General features: G+C 43.7%; 1 protein-coding gene across 3 annotated transcripts in view; it reads right to left on the reverse strand.

Moving 5' to 3' along the window:
* Window positions 1-25,617, reverse strand: part of LOC311136549 (cytospin-B-like) — a 117,400-nt gene extending 91,783 nt beyond the window's left edge. For 2 of the 3 annotated variants that reach the window (XM_084170722.1, XM_084170723.1), the window contains exon 1: window positions 25,249-25,617. In XM_084170722.1, coding sequence (XP_084026848.1) covers window positions 25,249-25,288 — 40 coding nt within the window. In that variant the 5' untranslated portion in view covers window positions 25,289-25,617. Of the gene's footprint in view, window positions 1-25,233 lie in introns of all 3 variants that reach the window. The other variant, XM_084170721.1, reaches the window with a different exon arrangement.
* Between the last annotated feature and the right edge of the window lie 1,361 nt (window positions 25,618-26,978).

The raw sequence follows: 26,978 nt of genomic DNA on the forward strand, positions 1-26,978 counted from the left end.
GGGCTGTACAATGGGGGTGATATGAAGGAGAACATTGAGAAGAAAAGCCTTTGTGCCTCAATTTCTCTATGCTGAGATCAACATGGTTGATACAGTGCAGAAGATAGGCCTATTTGACTTTTCTCTTCCAACACAACATATAAAACAATGTCTTAAAACTGTTCTTCAATACTGTATGACTGATAAGTTTTCTGTAACCTTATAGAACCTTACAGGGTGTGTAACTTGTAAACCCCTTACCTAAGCCTACTTTCATGGTATTCATAAATCACATAAAGTTATCCTCACAATTTAAAAGAAGGTCAAAGGAAAGCACAAACAAGATAAGCTGTGAATTAATAGCTTCCTGACTCCAAAGTTATCTGGGCCTGATTTGCCAAGCCTTTGACAGACAATGACAACTCCCTATTTTTAGTGGTTACTGAAACAGTTAGAGGGAGAGAAAGTGGGGGAGAAAGAGAGAGATGAGAGAGAAAGGCTGAGAGAGTAAGAGAGAGAGCTAAAAAAATCTAAGGAGAGAGAGAGATAGCGAGTGAGAGAGAGAAAAGCTGGGAGGGTGACTGCACCGTTCCCTCAATCTTAATTTAAGTTTCTCTTCCATGTTGTACGGCTCAGCTCCTGGTCCATTCACACACAGGCAGCTATGGGAGGAACTAAATCAGCCCCCTATAAGGGGATCTGGGCCGGGGGGCCGGGGGTTTGAATGTCTCTCAGAGGTCCACCCGATGACTGAAAATACACTATATGTGACTCGTTTCAGAAAACTAGGCGTATGTCGCACGTCACTACTTCACAGGAGCAGCATTTGAACGTAAACATAATTTTTTTTATCAAAATGCGTTTTTGGGCAGAAATGCCTTCTGGAACATGTGAACCTTCATGTGCCTTAATATCAAACTTGTATTCCATCCATAAATACGAATAAATTGTTAAATTACGAGCCTAGTTGGTTTAGCCATGGAAAAAGACAGGAACCTTCCCACTAGCCATGATTGGCTGAGATAATGTATGGGCTGGACATGCCGGGAGATGAGTCTGCCATGTAGCTCGCTTCTGTATATAACGAGAGCTGTTCAGTATGTGTTGACAGTCCTTTCTACCGTGCCGTTTTTGAAAGATATAACGTTAGCCATCGAGAACCACACAAGTTTTGCTACTTTTATCAACAACATTGATGACCTGAATTTAGCAGGCGCTATCGACAGAACAGTAGGAAAAAGTGATGGGCTACTTTCTGCACACGCCACGGTCAGTGTGAACTGGAGTGACTTGACACAAAGCTGGCCAAACAAGATGTAGCTACAAACAAAACGGAGTTAAATGGTTCCAGTCTGCCGTGAAGTGTTCATCCATGTAAACGGGTAAGAGTCTAGCTACATTTTCCAGATATACGTTTCTAATTTAGTCAGAAAGTTGTTTTTATTGCAAGTTAAAGCGTACTGTTAGTTAGCTAGCAAATGTTAGCTTGCTGGCTCGCTAGCTAACGTTACGTGTATGATCTGTGTTATAATATTTTTCGAATGAAAAATCAATTTGCATTGCTAGTTATAGCCTAATGTTAGCTAGCTAACATTGAACCTAGTTTGTTAGTTTTAGCTACCTGCAGATTAATACTACAGCTATGACAATGTTTGTATTGGTAGTAGTATGAGTTGGGGTTATGCCGGTTCATTGTTTAGCTAGCTAGCTAAACAAAATACTATACTTTGGCCGGATTATTCTATGACCCATCAAATTAGCAGGTGTGTCTGGGGGTGATTACGGCCATCGATTTTATTTCATGAACATGTCTAGACAATAGTGACCCATCCACTTAGCTAGATGTGGGTGAGGGGTGGTTATGGCATTTCCTTCACATGACCCATCAATTTAGACAAGTGTGTCGGGTAAGCGTAATCTAAAAATGATAAAATATTTATAAAATATTTTTATCTAGACACTTTCTGTTTTTGATATTGCTACTATGCAAGTAATAACACTGTACCATTTAAACCTTCTGTATCCTGTGCATGTGACAAATAAACTGAGATTTTATTTAATATAGCATGTGTTTACCACATGGCCTCACATGTGAATCCTTAAAGAGATGGGTGGGGCTAAGGCTTAAGAGGGTGTGAATGATGCTGAATGGGTGTAGACAAAGAAGAGCTCTCCAGTAGGTGTACCAAAACATTCAAGGGCCATTTTCTCAAAAGTGGGTTTACAAGTTTATAAACTTTCAAAGCAGAATTACTTTCCCATTGTTCCTCATCTGCAGTGTATGATATACCATTCTAGCTCTGAGTCTCTACTTTTATCCAATGTAAAAAACACCATTTCAAATTTTGCTACATAAGACCGAATTGAGGCGGTCGGTCACATATATACAAAAGTATGTGGACACCCCTTCAAATTAGTGGATTCGGCTATTTCAGCCACACCCGTTGCTGACAGGTGTAGAAAATCGAGCACACAGTCATGCAATCTCCATAGACAAACATTGGCAGCAGAATGGCCTTACTGAAGAGCTCAGTGACTTTCAACGTGGCACAGTCATAGGATGCCACCTTTCCAACAATCAGTTCATCAAATTTCTGCCCTGCTAGAGCTGCATTGGGCAACTGTAAGTGCTGTTATTGTGAAGTGGAAACGTCAACGAGCAACAATGGCTCAGTCGCGAAATGGTAGGTCACACAAGCTCACAGAACAGGACCACCGAGTGCTGAAGCGTGTAGCGCGTAAAAATAGTCTGGTCTCGGTTGCAACACTCACTAACGAGTTCCAAACTGCCTCTGGAAGCAACGTCAGCAGAATAACTGTTTTGTCGGGAAATTCATGAAATGGGTTTCCATGGCCGAGCAGCCATACACAAGCCTAAGATCACCATGCGCAATGCCAAGCGTCGGCTGGAGTGGTGTAAAGCTCGCCGCCATTGGAGTCTGGAGCAGTGGAAACGCGTTCTCTGGAGTGATGAATCATACTTCACCATTTGGTAGTCTGACGGACGAATCTGGGTTTGGCGGACGCCAGGAGAACGCAACCTGCCCCAATGCATAGTGCCAACTGTAAAGTTTGGTGGAGGAGGAATAATGGTCTGGTTTTTCATGGTTCGGGCTAGGCCCCTTGGTTCCAGTGAAGGGAAATCTTAACACTACAGCATACAATGACATTCTAGATGATTCTGTTCTTCCAACTTTGTGGCAACAGTTCCCTTTCCTGTTTCAGCATGACAATGCCCCCTACACAAGCGAGGTCCATACAGAAATGGTTTGCCGAGATCGGTGTGGAAGAACTTGACTGGCCTGCACAGAGCCCTGACCTCAACCCCATCGAACACCTTTGGGATGAATTGGAACGCCGACTGCGAGCCAGGCCTAATTGCCCAACATCAGTGCCCGACCTCACTAATGCTCTTGTGGCTGAATGGAAGCAAGTCCCCGCAGCAATGTTCCAACATCTAGTGGAAAGCCTTCCCAGAAGAGTGGAGGCTGTTATAGCAGCAAAGGGGTACCAACTCCATATTAATGCCCATGATTTTGGAATGAGCTGTTCGACGAGCAGTAGTGTAAATCATCCAACAGCCTCTGGAGACTGGCTCTCATTGAAAACAAAGTGTAAATAATGTGAAACACTAGCTTTGTAGAGAAAGAGAAATACCACTGCCAAGTAGAATGGGCTTTCTGTCATAAAGGCCCCCTTTATGTTGAGGAACAAGAGAAAGGCTACTACACAACATTTTGTGACACAGAGGTTTTTGTGCTGAAAGCATGTATTTTCTCATATGGTAAGAAAGTAATGTTCACAATAGTGAATAATGGCCTAATCATTGCAGGATAGGGGGTTTTGGAGGAGAAGCCACAGTAATAGGATTTAGATTGCAGGCAGCCAAATGAAGCCGGCAGTGAAAGCCAAGATCAACAGGCTTGACCAAAGTCATTAACCCAAACTCCAACTTTTAACTTAAAACATTCACGTTTCTACACAGAATACTGCTGACATGCCAGAAAACACACGTCCACGCAGAGAGAACCATTGTTAGTAACCCCACTTCTGATCTCATTGAGTCCTGCTGAAATGGCTTCCTGAAATGATCTGAAATGATTGCTTTGTTTACATTAAGTAATTGTTTAATTAATTAATAACACACAGCCAGCCTTCCGATACTCAGAGAGTACTCAAGTGTGAGTACCTTATCACAATAATGCACTCTGGTCCATATCTATCTTTTTAATGAAGATGAGGTTTTAAATAACAGATCAGCAGGAGACGTGTGGCGCAGTGGTTTCTGGACACCAGCGTTACTAGCCAGCCAAACCAGCAGCCAAGAGGTAACAGTCTGCATTGTGAGGGGAAGGAAAGCAGGCCCCGGCCCAGCCCATCTTTACTTTAATTTACACGGGGGGACAGGAGAGGGAGTGACGATGACAGATAAGTGGCCGGGGCCGGTCAGGCCGGTCATGAGTCAGAACTGTTGGCATCTGCGATGACACAGTGATACCGTCAGTCAGTGGCTGACTGCAATCAGGAAGGAATTAATGACCTTTTAAAGGGAAAGAATCTCCCCCAGTCTCATTTCCACACCACACCACACACGCACACACACGCGCGTGCACACACACACAAGTCTCATTTCCAACCCTAGCCCGCCCTTTCTGGAGTTACAGGAAGTGCAGTCTAATGTTTTCCAGTCAGGTGAACATGGGGGGTACAGAGCAGTCAGATAAAAACAATATCCGTCTCTCTCTCTGTCTGGGGTTTCCTGTTGTCCAGGCAGCAACTGGACAGGACGTAGCCTGGTGGTCCCAGATCTGTTTGTGCTGTCTTGGCAACTCAACACAGGAGTTGGCAAGATGGCACAAACAGATCTGTGACCAGACTAGACAGGACGGGGAGTGACTGGGTAAACTGGAGCTTATCTCTCAGGCCCTGGGCTCACACAGGCATTCCACTCTTCTTGCTGGTGCGGAAGACAGACTCACAGTGGGGTTTCCATGTGCGTCAGCGTCACTGTGATACAGCAAATGGAATGGTCAGCCAGGATGGTCAGTCAGTCAGGGACAAGGGAGGCAGACGTCAACGCTAGCTGTCACAGTCCAAGGGACACATCATCCTCCAGACCTGGATTCAGATAGTATTTGTTTTCTTTTAAGGACTAATGGTTCCTTTGGTTGAATCAGGCAAGCTCAAACAAATACTATCTGAACCCAGATCATCAGACAAACATCAGACAACAATTAAAATCATCATCCTAACTCTTCTAGCAGAAATAGATACGGCCAACTATGAGTTAGCCAAGAAACACAGACACTAGCATTGTTTTTCTACTTATCAAAGGCTATCTTTACTTGCAATACTATAATTTTTTGACAGATATTCCACTATGGTTCCTGAAAATTGGACAGACGGTCTAAATTCACCCTGGCCAAAATGTAATATCTTGGCCTGTGTCTCAGGTCCCAAAGACTAAACTGGACAGATGTCCCACTGGCTATCATAAGTTGAATGCACCAATTTGTAAGTCGCTCTGGATAAGAGCGTCTGCTAAATGAAGTAAATGTAAATGTAAATATTCCACAATAGTCCCTGCATATGAGTTGATGAAAGCGCTAGCCTAAATGCACTTACACTGGCCTTTTTTCTGGCCAAACATAATCTCTTGGCCCCAAGGTCCCAGGTCCCAAAGACTTTGGGTCAGATTCAGGACATGACATCATAATGTGGAGGAGGAGAGTGCACAGTATCACATCTGATTTAAAGCCCAGAATGTTCTAGAATGTCACCAGACACATTTTATGGCCCTACATATAGATATAGTAGAGGCAGGCACTCAATGAATGCAGGATTTCAATAAGCCCCCATTTCCCATAGTCTACTACAGTATACCACTTAAGAGGCACGTCAATGAATAGGAATCTGATTTGTGCGCTGTTTGAAGGGTGGTGTAATTGCATTTGCCGGTGATCGGGAGTGGTGTAAATCAGGTAAATGGTCTAGTTTCACAGACAGTTACCAGGACCATGGAGGATAAGCAGCAGCTGTAACACACATCACTTTGTGAGTGTCAGCTTTGTAAGGGCTGGTTTAGAAGTAGTGTACAAAAATCCAGGGTTTAGACCAGAAGGTCTTCGCCTGGGCTCTCCAGACTATTGAGCTTAGGAAATTATTGCATTGGGGATTTGACAGGATATACTATCTGCACTTGGGAAACGTCCAGTATCTGCAGATCCACAGATCCTCAAACCCAACAAACACTTCCCTTGTTCTTTGTGATTCTATCTTTATTCCTGCAGATCATACATGCTGCCATCATGTCTATGGAATTATTACAATAGTACCATAACCTCCCCAGTCCCTACCATAGATTTGAAGCCATGATTATAACCAGTGGGCTCAGATAACATGCTCTCCAATCCTCTGCTTCAGCATGCTTGCACATCCTGGTCCAATAATTTGCTTACAGTTTTTCTCGATTGCTAAGACACATTTCTTGAAAGCTGCTCTCCCTTTCTCTTAACTGTGAACACAAAACCCAATTTTCAAGCTACATTCACAAAACCTCAGACTCTTCTTGCAAAACCAAACTTTCACCTCAAAACAGTTCAATCTGTGCTCAAAACTGAACTATGTTGTCAAATCGTGCCCCGAGTCAATCAAAATAAAAAACACTACTGAACAGTCACTAAACACTACGTAGAAAAATAGAAAACACAATGCTCAGGACATGAAGCTGGAGAAATAAATGTTTATTGTTCACTGTAGGCTAAATGCATGTTGCAAAACAAAACAAAACTGTGCATTTAGCACTTGTACAAAAAGACAAAACAGAAATCTTGTGCATTTACATGTAGCACTTGTAAAAACAAACAGAAATCTTATGCGTTTGCCACTTGTGTACAGTAAGCCCATGTAAAAATAAAGTACAAAAATATACAAATAAGTGCATTACTCAGCCACAGCATCATGTCTCCGTACTGGGTCAGGCCACAGGACTTCATCCACATCACAGGCCACATTTTGTCTGGCCAGGCAACGGGGGAAAAAAACCCTGGCATGCCGTATCCAGGCTTGGCATGCCTCCACACCTATGTCACCACAGGCAAGTCCCATGGCTTGCAGGAGATTTACCCTGGTGTAAGGTTGGCGTTCATATACCTTCCACCGCCATGAGGAGAAGAATTCCTCAATGGGGTTTAGGAAAGGGGAGTACGGTGGAAGGCAAAGATTGATAAAACCTTGGTTCATATTGTACCACTCTCTAACCTGGAGGGCTCTGTGAAAAAATCACATTGTCCCAAACAACAACATAGATGGGATGCTCATCCTGCTGCCCTAACAAAGCATCTCGCATGTGATTGAGGAAAATGAGGAGCTGGTGAGTGTTGTAGGGCCCCAGGTTGGCATGATGGTGGACAACCCCATGATTGCTGATGGCAGCACATAATGTGACATTGCCACCACGCTGCCCAGGAACACCAACAATGGCCCGATGGCCAATCACATTACGGCCTCTCCTTCTCCTTTTGGTGAGATTAAACCCAGCTTCATCCATGTAGATGTATTGATGGGGTCTTTCCATTGCATCCAGTTGAAAAACCCTCTGTAGAAATAGATATCGTTTTGTAAGTGATACGGAAAAAGTGATTTAGGCCACTACAGTAAATCACTACTTAGAGTAATCAACATTGAATGTGTCTGGATATATGCCAACCTGTACATACTGGAATCTTTGCTCTTTGACTCTGTCTCTGTATAGCTGTTTCATGCGCAGTCTGTTGCGCTTGAGGACACGATCAACAGTAGAGAGGCTGACACTGTTGATACCCTCAAAATGTAAATGGTCCTCAATGATCTTCTGCTGAATTTCGCTCAGTTTAATGGCATTGTTCTCACGGACCATATCAACAATTAGGGTCTCTTGGTGTGGGGAGAACATACCTGGCCTCCCACCCCCATGTGGCAGTCTTTCAATTCTACAAAAAGAGAACATGGAGTTACAAAAAATATACATGGAATACTAGGCCTACAAACAGTTAGACCAACCCTCCATTACAATACTACAGTACATTGGTACAGTGATGTACTGAAACATATATTTACTTACAGTATACTGTGGTACAGTATATAGTATGTCATACAGTAATTGCTGTCAACATTTACATACTGTACTATAATGTCAAAAAAAGGTAATTACCTGTTCTCTTCTCTAAATCTTCGGATTATGGTGGACACAGTGAATCTACTGATGTTTGGTTGTACCCTTTGTCCAGCCTCCCTCATGCTCATACCATGGACAAGAACATGGTCAATCACAGTAGCTCTGATTTCATCAGATATTACTGTTCTTTGTCTTCGCTGACCACCTCGACCACCTCGACCTCCTCTCACACGAACTCTTCCTCTCAGATTTCTATCCATTGTAGGGCCTCACAAACCAGTGCTCTCTGAACTGGCTTACTGTATATGTTCCCTCACATCATTAGCCACAAGTGTGATCAATTTTGAGTTGTTGTGTTCAAGTGGTGACACCTGTGCTCTAATTGTGTTTGACTTTTGTCACCTGTGCTCACCATTATGCAGCACGGGTGCATCACAATGAAAATGTGTTGGCAAGTTATGTCTAAACAGGTGAAATGTGCTTATGGTTTTGCCAAAAGAGTGATTGATTCAATCAGTGGGTTCAGGCAACTGAGCATTTGGTTCAGACAATAGGGTTTAGTGTTTTAGCAATTGAGAAAAACTGTAAGAACCAAACAAGCCTGAGAACAAAAGGCGTGAATGTAAAATCTAGGCAGCATAGATGGCCATTGGAAGTACAGCTATCCATCCTATACTAGTTGCATAATATGTGCAGTACATACAGTATAAGCTATAGTACAAAGTCCATGCTGTATGTCGAAAGAGAGAGAGAGAGAGAGAGAGAGAGAGAGAGAGAGAGAGAGAGAGAGAGAGAGAGAGAGAGAGAGAGAGAGAGGGGGGGGGGGGGGGGGAATGGATGGGAAGTAGAGTTACTGTATGTATGGGATCAAAAAGCAGACTCACTTACAGAGGGTGACATTTTGACTTGTGATGGTTCGGAAATATACTGTACACACACCATATAGAAAAAACATTACTTGATTACACAAAGATGGGGAATTGCTGCTCTTGCTGTGCCGTAACCAAACAAAAAAAAAGAACTCCAAGAGCAGAAAGGCAGCAGGGAAGGAAGGAGTAGAGGAGTACAGCCCAGGACAAGTATTCACAACAACCTCTACTGTAAGCAGAAGTAAAATACCCCATACTCATGTATTCCTGTGTCCAAGTCATTATGGGTAGTGAGTGAGTCTAATGTCAGCAGGTAGCATATCATTCATCAAATACTGCTGAGAAGATGACTCTCTTTTTAAAGAACAGCAACACCTGCAAGTCTGCACTATACAGTGCCTTCAGAAAGTATTCATACCCCTTGACTTATTCCATATTGTGTTGTGTTACAGCCTGAATTCAAAATGGATTAAATATTATTTTTTTCACACCCATCTACACACAATACCCCATTATGACAAAGTGAAAACATGTTTTTAGAAATGCTTGTACATTTATTGAAAATGAAATACAGAAATATCTCATTTCATATCTTACACCCTTGAGTCAATACTTTGTAGAAGCACTTATTACAGATGTGATTCTTTTTGGGTAAGTCTCTAAGAGTTTTGCACATTTGGATTGTATAATATTTGCCAATTATTCGTAAAAAAATTATTCAAGCTCTGTAAAGTTGATTGTTGATCATTGCTAGTCAGCCATTTTCAAGTATTGCCGTAGACTTTCAAGATGATTTAAGCCAAAAGTGTAACTAGGCCACTCAGGAACATTCAATGTCGTCTTGGTAAGCAACTCCAGTGTAGATTTAGCCTGGTATTTTCAGTTGTGGTCCTGCTGAAAGGTGAATTACTCCCCCAGTGTCTGTTGGAAAGCAGACAGAACCAGGTTTTCTTCTAGGATTTTGCCTGTGCTTATAGCTGTATTCCATTTATTTTTATCCCCCCCAAAAACTCCCTAGTCGTTGCCGATCACAAGCATACCAATAACATGATGCAGCCACAACCATGCTTGAACATATGAAGAGTGGTACTCAGTGATGTGTGGTGTTGGATTTGCCCCAAACATAACGCTTTGTATTCATGACAAAAAGTTAATTTCTTTGCCACATTTCTTGCAGTATTACTTTAGTGCTTTCCTGCAAACTGGATGCATGTTTTGAAATATTTTTATCTGTAAAAGCTTCCTTCTTGTTCACTCTGTCATTTAGGATAGTATTGTGGAGTAACTACAATGTTGTTGATCCATCCTCAATTTTCTCATATCAAAACCATTAAACTCTGTAACTGTTTTAAAATCACCATTGGCCTCATGGTGAAATCCCTGAGCAGTTTCCTTCCTCTCCGGCAACTGAGTTAGGAAGGACGCCTGCATCTTTGTAGTGACTGGGTGTATTGATACACCATACAAAGCCTAATTAATAACTTCACCATGCTCAAAGGGATATTCAGCGACTGCTTTTTTTATCTACCAATCGGTTCCCTTCTTTGCGAGGCATTGAAAAACCTCCCTGGTCTTTGTGGTTTAATCTGTTCTTGAAATTCACTACTCGACCTTACAGATAATTGTATGTGTGGGGTACAATGATGGGGTAGTCATTCAAAAATCATGTTAACCACTATTATTTAACACAGAATGAGTCCATGCAACGTATTATGCAATTTGTTAAGCATATTTTTACTCCTAAACTTATTTAGGCTTGCCATAACAAAGGGGTTGAATATTTATTGACTCAAAACATTTCAGCTTATATTAATTTTTTCATTTAAAACATGTTCTACAAACATAATTCCACTTTTACATTATGGGGTATTACGTGTAAATCAGTGACACAAAATCTAAATGTAATACATTTTAAATACAGGCTGTAACACAACAAAACGTGGAAAAAGTAAAGGGGTGTGAATACTTTCTGAAGGGACTGTAGCTGTTGAAATGCTGCACCATGGAAATAGCACTTTGAGCCAAAACGCATTATGTGCTTTGCTTTAGGGAGTTGGCAAGCCGCAGTAGATAAATGTATTACACTTACATTCAATTCTAAAGGAAGGAAGTTCCTTTTGAGGGTATACAGTGGCTTGCGAAAGTATTCACCCCCTTGGCATTTTTCCTATTTTGTTGCCTTACAACCTGGAATATAGATTTTTGGGGGGTTTGTATCATTTGATTTGCACAACATCCCTACCACTTTGAAGATGCAAAATATGTTTTATTGTGAAACAAGAAATAAGATACAAAAACTGAACTTGAGCATGCATAACTATTCACCCCCCCAAAGTCTATTTTTTTTTTTGAGCCACCTTTTGCAGCAATTACAGCTGCAAGTCTCTTGGGGTATGTCTCTATAAGCTTGGCACATCTAGCCACTGGGATTTTTGCCCATTCTTCAAGGCAAAACTGCTCTAGCTCCTTCAAGTTGGATGGGCTCCGCTGGTGTACAGCAATCTTTAAGTGATACCACAGATTCTCAATTGGATTGAGGTCTTTCCCCTTAAAACACTCAAGTGTTGCTTTAGCAGTATGCTTAGGGCCATTGTCCTACTGGAAGGTGAACCTCCGTCCCAGTCTCAAATCTCTGGAAGACTGAAACAGGTTTCCCTCAAGAATTTCCCTGTATTTAGCGCCATCCATCATTACTTCAATTCTGACCAGTTTCCCAGTCCCTGCCGATGAGAAACATCCCCACAGCATGATGCTGCCACCACCATGCTTCACTGTGGGGATGGTGTTCTCGGGGTGATGAGAGGTGTGGGTCTGCACCAGACATAGCGTTTTCCTTGATGGCCAAAAAGCTCAATTTTTGTCTCATCTGACGAGAGTACCTTCTTCCATATGTTTGGGGAGTCTCCAACATGCATTTTGGCGAACACCAAACGTGTTCGCTTATTTTTTTCTTTAGGCAATGGCTTTTTTCTGGCCACACTTCAGTAAAGCCCAGCTCTGTGGAGTGTACGGCTTAAAGTTGTCCTATGGACAGATACTCCAATCTCCGCTGTGGAGCTTTGCAGCTCCTTCAGGGTTATCTTTGGTTTCTTTGTTGCCTCTCTGATTAATGCCCTCCTTGCCTGGTCCGTGAGTTTGGTGGGCGGCCCTCTCTTGGCAGGTTTGTTGTGGTGCCATATTATTTCAATTTTTTTTATAATGGATTTAATGGTGCTCCGTGGGATGTTCAAAGTTTCAGATATTTTTTTATAACCCAACCCTGATCTGTACTTCTCCACAACTTTGTCCATGACCTGTTTGGAGAGCTACTTGGTCTTCATGGTGCCGCTTTGCTTGGTAGTGCCCCTTGCTTAGTGGTGTTGCATACTCTGGGGCCTTTCAGAACAGGTGTATATACAGTGGGGAGAACAAGTATTTGATACACTGCCGATTTTGCAGGGTTTCCTACTTACAAAGCATGTAGAGGTCTGTAATTTTTATCATAGGTACACTTCAACTGTGAGAGACGGAATCTAAAACAAAAATCCAGAAAATCACATTGTATGATTTTTAAGTAATTAATTTGCATTTTATTGCATGACATAAGTATTTGATCACCTACCAACCAGTAAGAATTCCGGCTCTCACAGACCTGTTAGTTTTTCTTTAAGAAGCCCTCCTGTTCTCCACTCATTACCTGTATTAACTGCATCTGTTTGAACTCGTTACCTGTATAAATGACACCTGTCCACACACTCAATCAAACAGACTCCAACCTCTCCACAATGGCCAAGACCAGAGAGCTGTGTAAGGACATCAGGGATAAAATTGTAGACCTGCACAAAGCTGGGATGGGCTACAGGACAATAGGCAAGCAGCTTGGTGAGAAGGCAACAACTGTTGGCACAATTATTAGAAAATGGAAGAAGTTCAAGATGATGGTCCATCACCCTCGGTCTGGGGCTCCATGCAAGGTCTCACCTCGTGGGGCATCAATGATCATGAGGAAGGTGAGGGATCAGCCCAGAACTACACGGCAGGACCTGGTCAATGACCTGAAGAGAGCTGGGACCACAGTCTCAAAGAAAACCATTAGTAACACACTACGCTGTCATGGATTAAAATCCTGCAGCGGACGCAAGGTCCCCCTGCTCAAGCCAGCGCATGTCCAGGCCTGTCTGAAGTTTGCCATTGACCATCTGGATGATCCAGAGGAGGAATGGGAGAAGGTCATGTGGTCTGATGAGACAAAAATAGAGCTTTTTGGTCTAACCTCCACTTGCCATGTTTGGAGGAAGAAGAAGGATGAGTACAACCCCAAGAACACCATCCCAACCGTGAAGCATGGAGGTGGAAACATCATTCTTTGGGGATGCTTTTCTGCAAAGGGGACAGGACGACTGCACCGTATTGAGAGGAGGATGGATGGGGCCATGTATCGCAAGATCTTGGCCAACAACCTCCTTCCCTCAGTAAGAGCATTGAAGATGGGTCGTGGCTGGGTCTTCCAGCATGACAACGACCCGAAACACACAGCCAGGGCAACTAAGGAGTGGCTCCATAAGAAGCATCTCAAGGTCCTGGAGTGGCCTAGCCAGTCTCCAGACCTGAACCCAATAGAACATTTTTGGAGGGAGCTGAAAGTCCGTATTGCCCAGCGACAGCCCCGAAACCTGAAGGATCTGGAGAAGGTCTGTATGGAGGAGTGGGCCAAAATCCCTGCTGCAGTGTGTGCAAACCTGGTCAAGACCTACAGGAAACGTATGATCTCTGTAATTGCAAACAAAGGTTTCTGTACCAAATATTAAGGTCTGCTTTTCTGATGTATCAAATACTTATGTCATGCAATAAAATGCAAATTAATTACTTAAAAATCATACAATGTGATATTCTGGATTTTTGTTTTAGATTCCGTCTCTCACAGTTGAAGTGTACCTATGATAAAAATTACAGACCTCTACATGCTTTGTAAGTAGGAAAACTTGCAAAATCGGCAGTGTATCAAATACTTGTTCTCCCCACTGTATACACTGGACTTTATTTAACTAATTATGTGACTTCTGAAGGTAATTGGTTGCACCAGATCTTATTTAGGGGCTTCATAGCAAAGGGGGTGAATACATACAGTTGAAGTCGGAAGTTTACATACACCTTAGCCAAATACATTTAAACTCAGTTTTTCACAATTCCTGACATTTAATCCTAGTAAAGATTCCCTGTCTTGGGTCAGTTAGGATCACCACTTTATTTTAAGAATGTGAAATGTCAGAATAATAGTAGAGAGAATTATTTATTTCAGCTTTTATTTCTTTCATCACATTCCCAGTGGGTCAGAAGTTTTCATACACTCAATTAGTATTTGGTAGCATTGCCTTTAAATTGTTTAACTTGGGTCAAATGTTTCGGGTAGCCTTCCACAAGCTTCCCACAATAAGTTCTGTGAATTTTGGCCCATTCCTCCTGACAGAGCTGGTGTAACAGAGTCAGGTTTGTAGGCCTCCTTGCTCGCACACGCTTTTTCAGTTCTGCCCACAAATGTTCTATAGGATTGAGGTCAGGGCTTTGTGATGGCCACTCCAATACCTTGACTTTGTTGTCCTTAAGCCATTTTGCCACAACTTTGGAAGTATGCTTGGGGTCATTGTCCATTTGGAAGACCCATTTGCGACCAAGCTTTAACTTCCTGACTGATGTCTTGAGATGTTGCTTCAATATATCCACATAGTTTTACTTCCTCATGATGCCGTGCTTCACGGTTGGGATGGTGTTCTTCGGCTTGCAAGCATACCCCTTTTTCCTCCAAACATAACGATGGTCATTATGGCCAAACAGTTCTATTTTTGTTTCATCAGACCAGTGGACATTTCTCCAAAAAGTACGATCTATGTCCCCATGTGCAGTTGCAAAGCGTAGTCTGGCTTTTTTATGGCGGTTTTGGAGCAGTGGCTTCTTCCTTGCTGAGCGGCCTTTCAGGTTATGTCGATATAGGACTCGTTTTACTGTGGATATAGATACTTTTGTACCTGTTTCCTCCAGAATCTTCACCAGGTCCTTTGCTGTTGTTCTGGGATTGATTTGCATTTTTCCTACCAAAGTACGTTCATCTCTATGAGACAGAACGCGTCTCCTTTCTGAGCGGTATGATGGCTGCGTGGTCCCATGGTGTTTATACTTGCGTACTATTGTTTGTACAGATGAACGTGGTACCTTCAGGCATTTGTAAATTGCTCCCAAGGATGAACCAGACTTGTGGAGGTCTACAACTTTTTTTCTGAAGTCTTGGCTGATTTCTTTTGATTTTCCCATGATGTCAAGCAAAGAGGCACTGAGTTTGAAGGTAGGCCTTGAAATACATCCACAGGTACACCTCCAATTGACTCAAATGATGTCAATTAGCCTATCAGAAGCTTCTAAAGCCATGACATAATTTTCTGGAATTTTCCAAGCTGTTTAAAGGCACAGTCAACTTAGTGTATGTAAACTTCTGACCCTCTGGAATTGTGATACAGTGAATTATAAGTGAAATAATCTGTCTGTAAACAATTGTTGGAAAAAATGACTTGTGTCATGCACAAAGTAGATGTCCTAACCGACTTGCCAAAACTATAGTTTGTTACCAAGAAATTTGTGGAGTGGTTGAAAAACGAGTTTTAATGACTCCAACCTAAGTCTATGTAAACTTCCAACTTCAACTCTATGTACGCACCACTTTTCCGTTATTTATTTTTTGGAATTTTTTTAAACAAGATAATTTCACTTCACCAATTTGGACTATTTTGTGTATGTCCATTACATGAAATCCAAATAAAAATCAATTTAAATGACAGGTTGTAATGCAACAAAATAGGAAAAACGCCAAGGGGGATGAATACTTTTGCAAGGCACTGTAAACTGAACTAATGTGTATGCAAATTATATAGCTACAATATCCCCTTTACTGAGGAACTCTGCTTTGATGAGGTCAATTTTCTACAAAGGCATCAATTTGGTACAGACATCAGTGCATGAGCATATCTTATGAGATTTTAGGATTTTGTTATTTTCTCCAGAAAGGGTAAAGTGGGACAGAACAGCTAAAACAGCTATCTGCTAAAACAAAGGGATTGACATGTTTAGAAATCAAATACTTGATTAGCCAAGACACAGCCAGAGGACAACTCGTCATGGGTTTCTTAGGGTTCAACATCAATCGACAAATCAAAAGATCTCAACCTTTCAAGTTGATGCTCAAGCTGGCCATGTTTATCTTGGTATTTCGCACGTTCTCAGGCTCTGAAAACTTGGCGTATATTTCTTAATTTTTTTTAAACATTCAGAGTATTTGAGTACAACATCCAACACATCAGCCTTTCGTTATTTCTATTTCCAAATATAAACTACAGGGGTTTAACTTTTCTCCATGACTTTTATATTTCTCTCATGATCCACATACACATCCTACATGATTTAGGAAAATATTAAGTATTTTAGATTATTTTTCCTGGAACAATCCCTGTAGAGGATGAAATGTAATATATGTGTGGGTTTAGGATTAATCTGAGAATTGGAGAGAGATTTCCACAAGCAGGACTTAGAAGATATTATTGAGAAAAAGACACCTCCCTTCCCCACCCTTTTCCATAGTAACCAAAAGGCAAACAAATTATATTGTCCAGTAATAGTAAGGATATCGCCAAATGCTACAAACAGGCAGTGTCTGAAATTAAATGTTTACCAAGAAACGAGACAAACAACTTAATCCAGTAGGAGACATTTCTGTGTGCTTACTGTGAAAAGTAAAACTGTGTGATAGTGATGGTGTGACCAGGCTGGTCTGCTGACGGCTGTTGGGCTTAGATGAGGAGGACATCACAAACAAATTAATCTCGGAACCCACAACCCAGGACCAAATATTGCATGCGCTGGCCAGCTATTCATGTTAACAGTCCCGGGAGACTATAAACAAATACGGTCTGTGACTGGAGATGACAGAGAAGACTGCCATGGAGAGAACAAACAGGAAAGGATTGGATTATCCTTCACAGTCTAGCTGAAGGAAATCCATAGCTAGACATTGAGAGATACTGTATACACAAACTTCTGAGGAGATGTTTGGTTTGATATGCCTCACACACAAAAACTGTTGTAAAGACTAGAATGCTGCTTACATGGCAGATCCAACTAAATCTGTCTTTGAGGGTGACTTTCATACAGTAGGCTACATGCAGACAGTGCAGTCAGTAACTCAGTTCTGACCATGCTTCTAAGAATTCTTCACAGAGAGCCATCCTGCAGTTAGTGCTTTGATGTCTGTGTAGTGTGTACTGGGTATGGGCCCATGTTTCACCACACACAAACAGGACATTTAAACAGGACACACCTCGCTCTGCAAACACAGAACACATAGAACAGCCCTTTGTTTACAGTACAGTACCGGCTGCTACCTGCTAACTGCTGTGGTGGAAACTGGAAAGCCTCATTGGTGCTACTTCTAGAGCTGGGTTCAAATACTATTTTTGTTTTATAGTTTTTTATTTAAAAAAAAACAATTTGGCCTGGAGTGCCAGATGGGTGGGGTTTGCAGCCTAGCGGTTAATAGCGTTGGGCCAGTAACCTAAAGGTTGCTGGTTCGAATCCCTGAGCCGTTAAAGTGGAAAAATCTGCCGTTCTGCCCTTGAGCAAGGCAGTTAACCCCCAACAACTGCTCCCCGGGCGCCGATGATGTCGATTAAGGCAGCCCCCCGCACCTCTCTGATTCAGAGGGGTTGGGTTAAATGAGGAAGAAACATTTCAGTTGATTGCGTTCAGTTGTGCAACTGACTAGGTATCCCCTTTCCCTTTCTATTGGTCAATTAAGCCAGTTAGGGTCAATCAAACACAGATAAAAAAAATTAAAAAATTGAAGAGTATTTTAACCCGGTTCTAGCTACTCTGAATACAGCAACTCACTGAGACTCCTCTTCATGGCCTGTTTCCTGAATCCTGATGTTGGTATGGCGCCAATGAGAATTTCTACGCAACAAAATAGAGCTGAGGCTGCAGATTCCTCGTCTTTCTTTCCACATTCTTTGGTGTGTTTTGCTAATGCTCATCGTGTCATGGTCTGACTCTGCCCAGCTAACTCTTGAAGAGTATTCGCCAGGTGCAACAGATTTAGACAATATCACTAAGATTTCAGCAGCAGACAGATATCGATGTCAAGAGGAACGTCCTGTTTCTCACAGACAGTTATCGATGTCAACATGACAGAGTGTCTTATCTACGTATGAGTGGCTTATCTTATATAATATAATAATAATATGTCTTGAACGTTCTGAAAAAGAAATGCTGGGAATGAAACCACTGGGAGATGTGTTGGGATCTCAGTGTGGATCACTCTGACTCTTCTGTACTGCGCTGGACTGATTACACATCTACCAAAGTTGCTATGGTTACTACAAGCCAGCACAGTACGGTTGGGTTCAACACGATAGTGTGAAAAGGGCAGGCCTATAATAGTCTAAACACTTTATCTGGGTGAGTCAGCGATACGGACAGACAGACAGTTCAGTAGACTAAATGTCATTATAAGAGGCATCCCTCCCAGTGACATGAGGAATGTGAGAGACAATGGGCTGATTGCCCTGCATGTACGAAAGCAGCCCAGCTGTCAGGGAGGTGCGGCGTGTGAAATCTGCTGATGGGGAGGCACAGATCGTCCTCGCCTGAGAACCCAGCAGCACGTTGCCGCCCATCTGCAGGTAATCGTTTCACATAAACTGAATTCTACATTACGCTCTTTCTCTCCCTCTCTCTCAGCAGAAACTCTCTCTGTTTCCTGCCTCAACTGGCACGAATGCACACACACAGGCACGTGTACACACCTCGCATGCCACCCCACCAACACACACACATGCTTAAACACACACCGTATTATGACTGAAGATCATACTAAATGTGATAAGTCTACTAATGTGAAAGTGTCAGGTCAGGAACAGACATTTATTAGAACAATGAAAAATGTACTTCCTCTGTAGACACACTGCAATTCCTGACGAGTCTGAGAAACAAAGCCTGTGTTATTACAGTTTGATTAGCTTGGTTATGTAGTGTTGATTTGGTTGAGGAATCTTTTCCTGTGGGCTTGTTGTTGTGAGTCCTGAGGAAGTCTCTCCAGCACTGTGTGTAGCAGACTATGTAGTCTATCGCTCTCCTTCACTGAAACTTCTGATGCCCAAGACTGAGCAAAGACTACATTTACATTACATTTACGTCATTTAGCAGACGCTCTTATCCAGAGCGACTTACAAATTGGTGCATTCACCCTATAGCCAGTGGGTTAACCACTTTACAATTTAAATTATTATTATTTATTTTTTATTTATTTTTTTTTAAAGGGGGGGGGGGGGGGGGGGGGTAGAAGGATTACTTTATCCTATCCCAGGTATTCCTTAAAGAGGTGGGGTTTCAAATGTCTCCGGAAGGTGGTGAGTGACTCCGCTGTCCTGGCGTCGTGAGGGAGCTTGTTCCACCATTGGGGTGCCAGAGCAGCGAACAGTTTTGACTGGGCTGAGCGGGAACTATGCTTCCGCAGAGGAAGGGGAGCCAGCAGGCCAGAGGTGGATGAACGCAATGCCCTCGTTTGGGTGTAGGGACTGATCAGAGCCTGAAGGTACAGTGTACAGTGTAGCTCAGTTGGTAGAGCATGGCGCTTGCAACACCAGGGTTGTGGGTTCGATTCCCACGGGGGGCCAGTATGAAATAAATGTATGCGCTCACTAAACTGTAAGTCGCTCTGGATAAGAGTGTCTGCTAAATTACGTAAATGTCATGTTGTTCCAGTGACCACAGTTATTACTGCATTGGTATCACATAAAAAGACCCGGGTACTATCAAACGCTTCTCTGCTTTCCCAACATTTTGGCAGATTTTCCTGCATTACCACTACCTCCAAACATCCCGGCTATGCTGCATGGGCGAGGAACCCACAGGACCGTGAAAGCTCACTATCCTTTTTTGAGCATGAGAAACGCTCCAACCCTCCCTGTATCTCTCTCGCCCTCGCTCTCTCTCCCCTCTCTCTTTCTGACTCCCCCTCTCACCTCACTGGACAAACATCTTGCCAGTCGCCACGGACCATGTTTTTTATTCTGTATCCAGACAGCTTTGGACTGCATGGAGTCGGATCTGAAAATAGGCCCACTGTTCTGTTCAGCCATAATATTTCACTGATAAGGTCATCAGAGTATCTGCTGAGCGTGGGCACTGGGCCACTCTTCCAGTGTGTAATAGAGCGCTGGACCACTGACTCGCCCAGTCAGGAGAAGGGTGGAGGTTATATTATATTAGAAAACGTTATCTTCTAATGGGGAAAGTCTTTGTGCAGCATACAGACAAGATAATCAATTATAAACATACAAGAACAAGACAGTGAATCACACTGGTAGTGGTTGAGAAACAAACAGCAGTATCGCTACTATCTCAGACTGTACTGGCCAGATGACTTAAAACCTCCTCATCCTTCCACTCAGAGATAACAGACAGTGTTAATCACAGACAGTGTTAATCACAGACAGTGTTAATCACAGACAGTGTTAATAAGAGTTCCCTCCTTTTCCCACGTCAGCTTCCGTACCTTACACAGAACAGTTGTGTTATTCTACTCTACCAGACACTATCTGAGACATACCACAGCTGGCCAGACAGAGGCTGATTCACTATCTAGGAGTAATACAAGTTAATGTGCTCTCACAGTCTACCTGCCAAATTAAGGCTAAAAACATAAATCAATTAAATGTATGTATAATGCCCTTTTTACGCCAAAGTCACAAAGTGATTTTACAGTAACCAGCCCTAGAGTAGACTCACAAGGAGCAAACATCATAAGAATTATTTTTGCTAGGCCTTTATTTGGAAACAATCGTGTTAATGTGGACTGCATTATCTTAGGTGTCAGTAAACACCAGCATAGGAAGCAGCCCTGATGAGAAATTGATTAAAATCCTCTCTGTCCTTGATCAAATCCCTCTCTCATGGATCGCTTTATCCTCTCCTCTGCAGACTTCTATACATCAGGAGATTAGGCTACAGTACATGAGGAAAAATCTGCCCATTTCATGATCAATTCTCATTAACTACATGGAGGTTTGTTTGATTGGATGGGGCAGTGGAGGTATGAGAATAATAATAGCATGATTGATTAACATTACAGTAGAGCTCATCAAATTATAATACAGGGCTTTAAGGGATCGAACAGACTGTGTGTATGTGTGTGTGTAAAGTACTCTTCCTAGCCTGGTATTGAGAACCTTGTATTGTGATGGATGGTACAGTGAAACTACTGTGAAACCACTGTGATGACTGATGCATTCCAGTGTAATTAATCAACTAAAGAGGAGTGATCATGACTGATTATGAAAGTCTTCCCAGAATTAGTCCAAAAGATATCCTAGATAAACCATATGTTTAGAGTCTAAACTTCTTAAGGAAATGATAAATATTTATCAATCAAACACTGTTTCCAGCACATTTTATTTAACCTTTATTTATTTGATCAGGGAGTCACCTGAGCCATTAAGAAGGCCAGTACCTGTTTTTCTCTCCTCTAGTTGCCTAATCTCGGAACCCATAACCAGTCCTGCACTAGCTAGCTATATACATGTAACTCAATAAATGTTTTTCATCAAAGTCCATCAGAGTCTGTCAAAGGGGATTACTCTTCTAATAGCTTCACTCAACATCAACAGTCCCACAGCTCTCCAACATCCTAAAATAACCCCCATCTATGGCTTCATATCAAACATAGTTGTGGTCAATTGAATAGTAACACATTTAATATGCAGCCTAGTGTGTATGTCACTGCCTGAGCGGAAAGTACTGGTGGCCTACCTTGGCTAAGGACGTGAGGGTGTACGTCTCCTCTTGCTCAGTGTGCGCCCAGAGTAAGGCACCTAGGCACCTCCCAGCGGGTAAGCTACAACCATTACCAGTTCCACAACGACCATGGTCTCACCTTAGTATTGATTTTCTGACTGATCTTCCCCTCTCCCAAGATAACACCACCATCCTGGTCGTTGTGGATCGCTTCTCAAAGTCAAAGTCCTGCCGCCTCCTTCCTCTGCCCGGTCTCTGCCCGGTCTCCCCATGGCCCTGCAGACTGCGGAGGCCCTGTTTACTCACGTCTTCCGGCACTACGGGGTACCAGAGGATATAGTGTCTGACGAGGTCCCCAGTTCACGTCCAAGGTCTGGAAGGCGTTCATGGAACGTCTGGGGGTCTCTGTCAGCCTGACCTCTGGGTTCCACCCCGAGAGTAATGGGCAGGTGGAATGGGTAAATCAGGACGTGGGTAGGTTCCTGCGGTCCTACTGCCAGGACCGGCCGGGGGAGTGGTCGGTGTTCTTGCCATGGGCAGAATATTCGCAGAACTCTCTTCGCCACTCCTCCACTAACCTAACGCCTTTCCAGTGTGTTCTAGGTTACCAACCGGTTCTGGCACCGTGGCATCAGAGCCAGACCGAGGCTCCTGCGGTGGATGACTGGTTTCGGCGCGCGGAGGAGACGTGGGATGATGCCCACGTTCACCTCCAACGCGCCGTGCGTCGTCAGAAGGCCAACGCTGACCGCCACCGCAGTGAAGCCCCCGTCTTTGTACTGGGGGATCGGGTCTGCCTGCCCTGCCGGAAGCTGAGCCCGCGGTTTGTGGGCCTGTTCAAAGTCCTGAGGAGAGTCAACAAGGTCACATATAGGTTATTACTTCCCCCTGATTACCGTATTAACCCCTCGTTTCATGTGTCTCTCCTCAGGCCGGTGGTAGCTGGTCCGCTCCAGGAGTCTGAGGTGCGGGAGGTCCCTCCACCTCCTCTGGACATCGAGGGGGCCCCGGCGTACTCGGTCCGTTCCATCCTGGATTTGAGGCGTCGGGTGGGGGGCCTTCAGTACCTCGTGGAGTGGGAGGGGTACGGTCCGGAGGAACGGTGCTGGGTCCCGGTGAGGGATATCCTTGATCCCTCCATGTTACGGGATTTCCACTGTCGCCATCTGGCTCGCCCTGCTCCGCATCCTCCTGGCCGTCCCCGAGTCAAGGGGGGAGGGGGGTACTGTCACGAGTCCCGCCGATCCTTGTTCGGGCAGGTTTCGGCGTTCGGCATCACCGGCTTACTAGCTGCTGCCGATCCATTTATCATCACTCCACTTGTCTTGTCTAATTAATCACACACACCTGGTCCTTATCCCCAATTAGTCATTGTATAAGTGTTCCCTCTGCTTCCTTGTCTGTGTGGGTGATTGTTTGTAGTGAGCTGTGTGTAGCTCGGTTGAGCTACCCTTACCTTGTTGTTGCCAGGGTAGATATTTCCCCTGTGCCTGAGTTTTGTTGTCGCATGCTTGCGCAACTGTTTATCGACGGAATAAACTCTTTGGATGCGTATTACTCTCTATCACACGCATCACATTGTGACTCCACTGAGGATTGTAAAAGCTTTCTGGCAGTACTAGTGATGCTTGGCCAGTGTATATATGAACCGAACCGTACATAATCAAAATACTTGACAGATGACAGATGCTACCCAGGTGATGTTTAGCTTCATATGAACTGGACACACGCACAGTCACGCATGCACGTACACACACACACACTGTGTCAGACAGACAGCAGAAAGTGACAGCATAGCTGGATCACGCCACAGGGCTGAGTCACCCTGAGAAGGGTGGATCACGCCACGGGGCTGAGTCGCCCTGAGAAGGGTGGATCACGCCACGGTGCTGAGTCGCCCTGAGAAGGTGACTTTAGGACACCTCACCTCACAGTGAGTGTGTTCAGTACAGACAAGTCATGTCTTAACTGTTCTTCACCCCAAATGTGGCCAATTTGGATCTACAGTAATAACAATATGTTATGAAATCATTAGTGACTAAGTTAAAATAATTAATTATGCCTTGGCTAGAAACTAAATCCCCCCAAAAACTACAAAAACACCTACGGCCTCCATGATATCTGAACAACAATACAGAGGTTCTGTGTGTGAACTAAATGCTCTCCCTCTTTTGAGCGACCTATTCGAGAGCAGTCGAGTAGAGAAATGTGTGTGACAGGAACCAAGAGTCTAATCTCTCCTGCTGGCATGCAGCAGCTCCCTACTGAGGCCCTCTGAATCCGAGCCTGCCGTGCTATCTCACACCACACACACTACCGCTCCGAAATGACACGACTTAACACTCACTAGCTGATAACCGCTACACTGTGTAGTGTGGGCTGTGGCCTCACTGGCTGCCTGGCTTTTCTCTATTGCCTGCTTGGCTACAGTGACACAGAGACTTCACTAGCTGCCCACACTAGAACACTGAACAGGCCCTTTGGCTGGGGTGGAAAGCGATCCGGCTACATACGGAGGTGCTCCCACACACACTCCTACACACACACACAAAGATGAATGGCACACACACACACCTCTTTATCAGCTCACACAGTGCCGTGCGACGAGTTACTTTACACTATGAGCCACTGAGCCCACAGACGGGAGCTGATAATGCAGATATGCTGTTCATGGATAGGACAGGTAGGAAACAACCTGAAAGGGCCATTTGATGATGAGAGAGAGAAGAGGGATGAGAGTGAGAGAGAGATACCAGTGGTTTCTCTGACTAATGTGAAGTTAAAGGCTGCTGAATGAAGTTAAAAGAGACTTTGAAATGGAAATGTGTTAAACAGTCTATCCTTAGGGCAGCAGAGAGGGAGAGAGAGAGCGAGAGAGAGAGCGAGTGAAAGAGAGGGTACATGGGACAGCGATACCATCTCCTCTGGCTGATTCCCTGCCTCTGACAGAGAGGAAGCTGCTGGAAGATACAAACACACTCAGCACTTTTCATGTCCAGACACCGTGAACCACTCACACACACACACAAGACATGTACACACACACACAAACACGCTACTAGTCAATTCATATCCTTCTTTGCAGCATTTGAGCAATAAGAGAAGAAGGGCCAAGTAAACCTACAGTACAAACCATCAAGTACACTCACGTCTGAAGCTTCAGGCAATGCTCGGGGCCACTGGCACTAAGTCTAGGTGTAGCTCCATATGTCTGACAATTAATCTTTTAAATGAGATTTACTGACACGGCCTGAAATCAGATTCATAACTAGGCTATTTGGCAATGCATGGCTTTGTTTGCCTCCCACATCAACAGAGCACAGAGGGAGAGAGAGAGAGAGAGACTGATGAAGTGAATGAGTATTGGTGTTGGAGTGGTGAGTGAACAGTGCTAAGCTGGCATACGATACAGTAACGTACGGTAAGGTAGCAGACCTGACTCGGACTCCTCCAGTCTTCCTGCCTGGTTCCCCATGCTGGTCCGGTCTGCAACTCTCCCCACTGGGACAGACTAATCCAAGAACCCCGGCAGCGGGGGAGGCCGGCTCTGCTCAGAGAAGCTCTCTATCTAACAGTATGTAGCAACGTCTCAGTCTGATACACCAGTAGAGATACAAAAACATACAGGAGACAAAAATAATATTCCCTCCTTCCTTCCTTCCTTTCTCTCTCTTGTTCTTCTCTCCAGCTCTTCCTGAGGCAGAGTGAGTGGAGGCAGGCTGTCCCGCTGCCTGGGTGTGTGTATGTGTCATTCAGGCTAGTGACATTGCAGTGTGACACACTGGCTGGCAGGCAAAGCCGTGTGGGCTTCATTAGCCCAGTGACGGCTGGAATCAGCACAGGGGGAGTGGCTTCCACGGCCACACACACACACACGCACACACACACACACACACAAGCACAGAGACCGGCCCTCCTCCTCCTTCTCTGCTCCTCCTCCTCCTTCCCTCCGTCTCACAGACTCTTGCAGAGCTGTTCTACACTCTCACAGTAGAGCAGAAATGACTGCTGCTTTTAACACTCTCTCTGTACAGTATGATGAAAATGATGTAAATGTAAATGAAAGAGAGAGAGACTGATGGAGGAGGAAGGAAAGGAGGAGGAAAAGGATGATTTGTCTTGTTGGCAGAGGCTGACATCAGAGCTCTCTCTTCTCTTCCCTTTCCTGTGAACTCTCCTGACTTCATCCGTCCAACAGAGAGCAGGATCACCAACTAACTGGAGCTCTGGCAAACCACGGGTTGGAACCAGTTCAGGGAACAGAACAGAACATTTGAGGAACAGTTCCATAACAGAACCGTTATTTTAAAAGCATGGGAACCGGTTAATAACGTTATTTTACGTTCCAGGCATTCTTTCCCCAGTTCCACACTATGTCACTCAAAAACTTTTTCCAGTGTCTGCCTGCCTGCCAGAAAATCTTTGCCATTGTGTGTGTGCCAGTATTTCCATTCTGAGAATTTGGCGGCGGACAATGTGACCGGGAAGATTTCAATTTACCGGACATTTTAGAAATTTACGGGACATCCATATGCATTCAGATCCAACCTGGGGCAGCCAGCGCCATCAATAAACGAGGGATATTGGCCAAATGAGCCACATTTACGTATCCTTAAACAGCCTATAACAAATTACAAAAACACTATTTATTGTGTTTCGATGTGTAGCATATGCAAAACTTTATAGCCAATTTCTTTTTACAAACGTACTTTCCTAAAACAATCATTGTCCACCTCACGGTTCAGCTGTCAGAGATTAGAGCACTAAATGCATCAGGGCATTGTATGCATAGGCCTATAGGCTTAGGCGTCCACCGTATGATATTAATATCTAAAATAATATATATATAAAGGGAGAGAAGCATGCTACAACACTGACATGCAATTCTTTATGTCAGGTGGGTACTGCGTCTGCTATACAGATAAAGGCGTACGGAAGGAGGCTAATTTTTTAATTTTTTATCCTAATATTTTGTATAAAGATAAGCATTATATTGTTAGATTATAGGAGTAACTCTGGTAGGCCTAAAACATTCTTCCTCACCTCAAGTTCAAATGTCGTAGTCAGTTGGAGCGCTGGTGTGCACTGCCTTCATATCATAGCCCTGCAGTAGCTAAAGCTTAATAATAGCCACACCAAACCAAACCTTCACTAAACTTCCTAAA

Source organism: Coregonus lavaretus, assembly GCF_964263955.1.
Source record: "Coregonus lavaretus genome assembly, chromosome: 10".
Lineage (NCBI taxonomy): Eukaryota > Metazoa > Chordata > Actinopteri > Salmoniformes > Salmonidae > Coregonus > Coregonus lavaretus.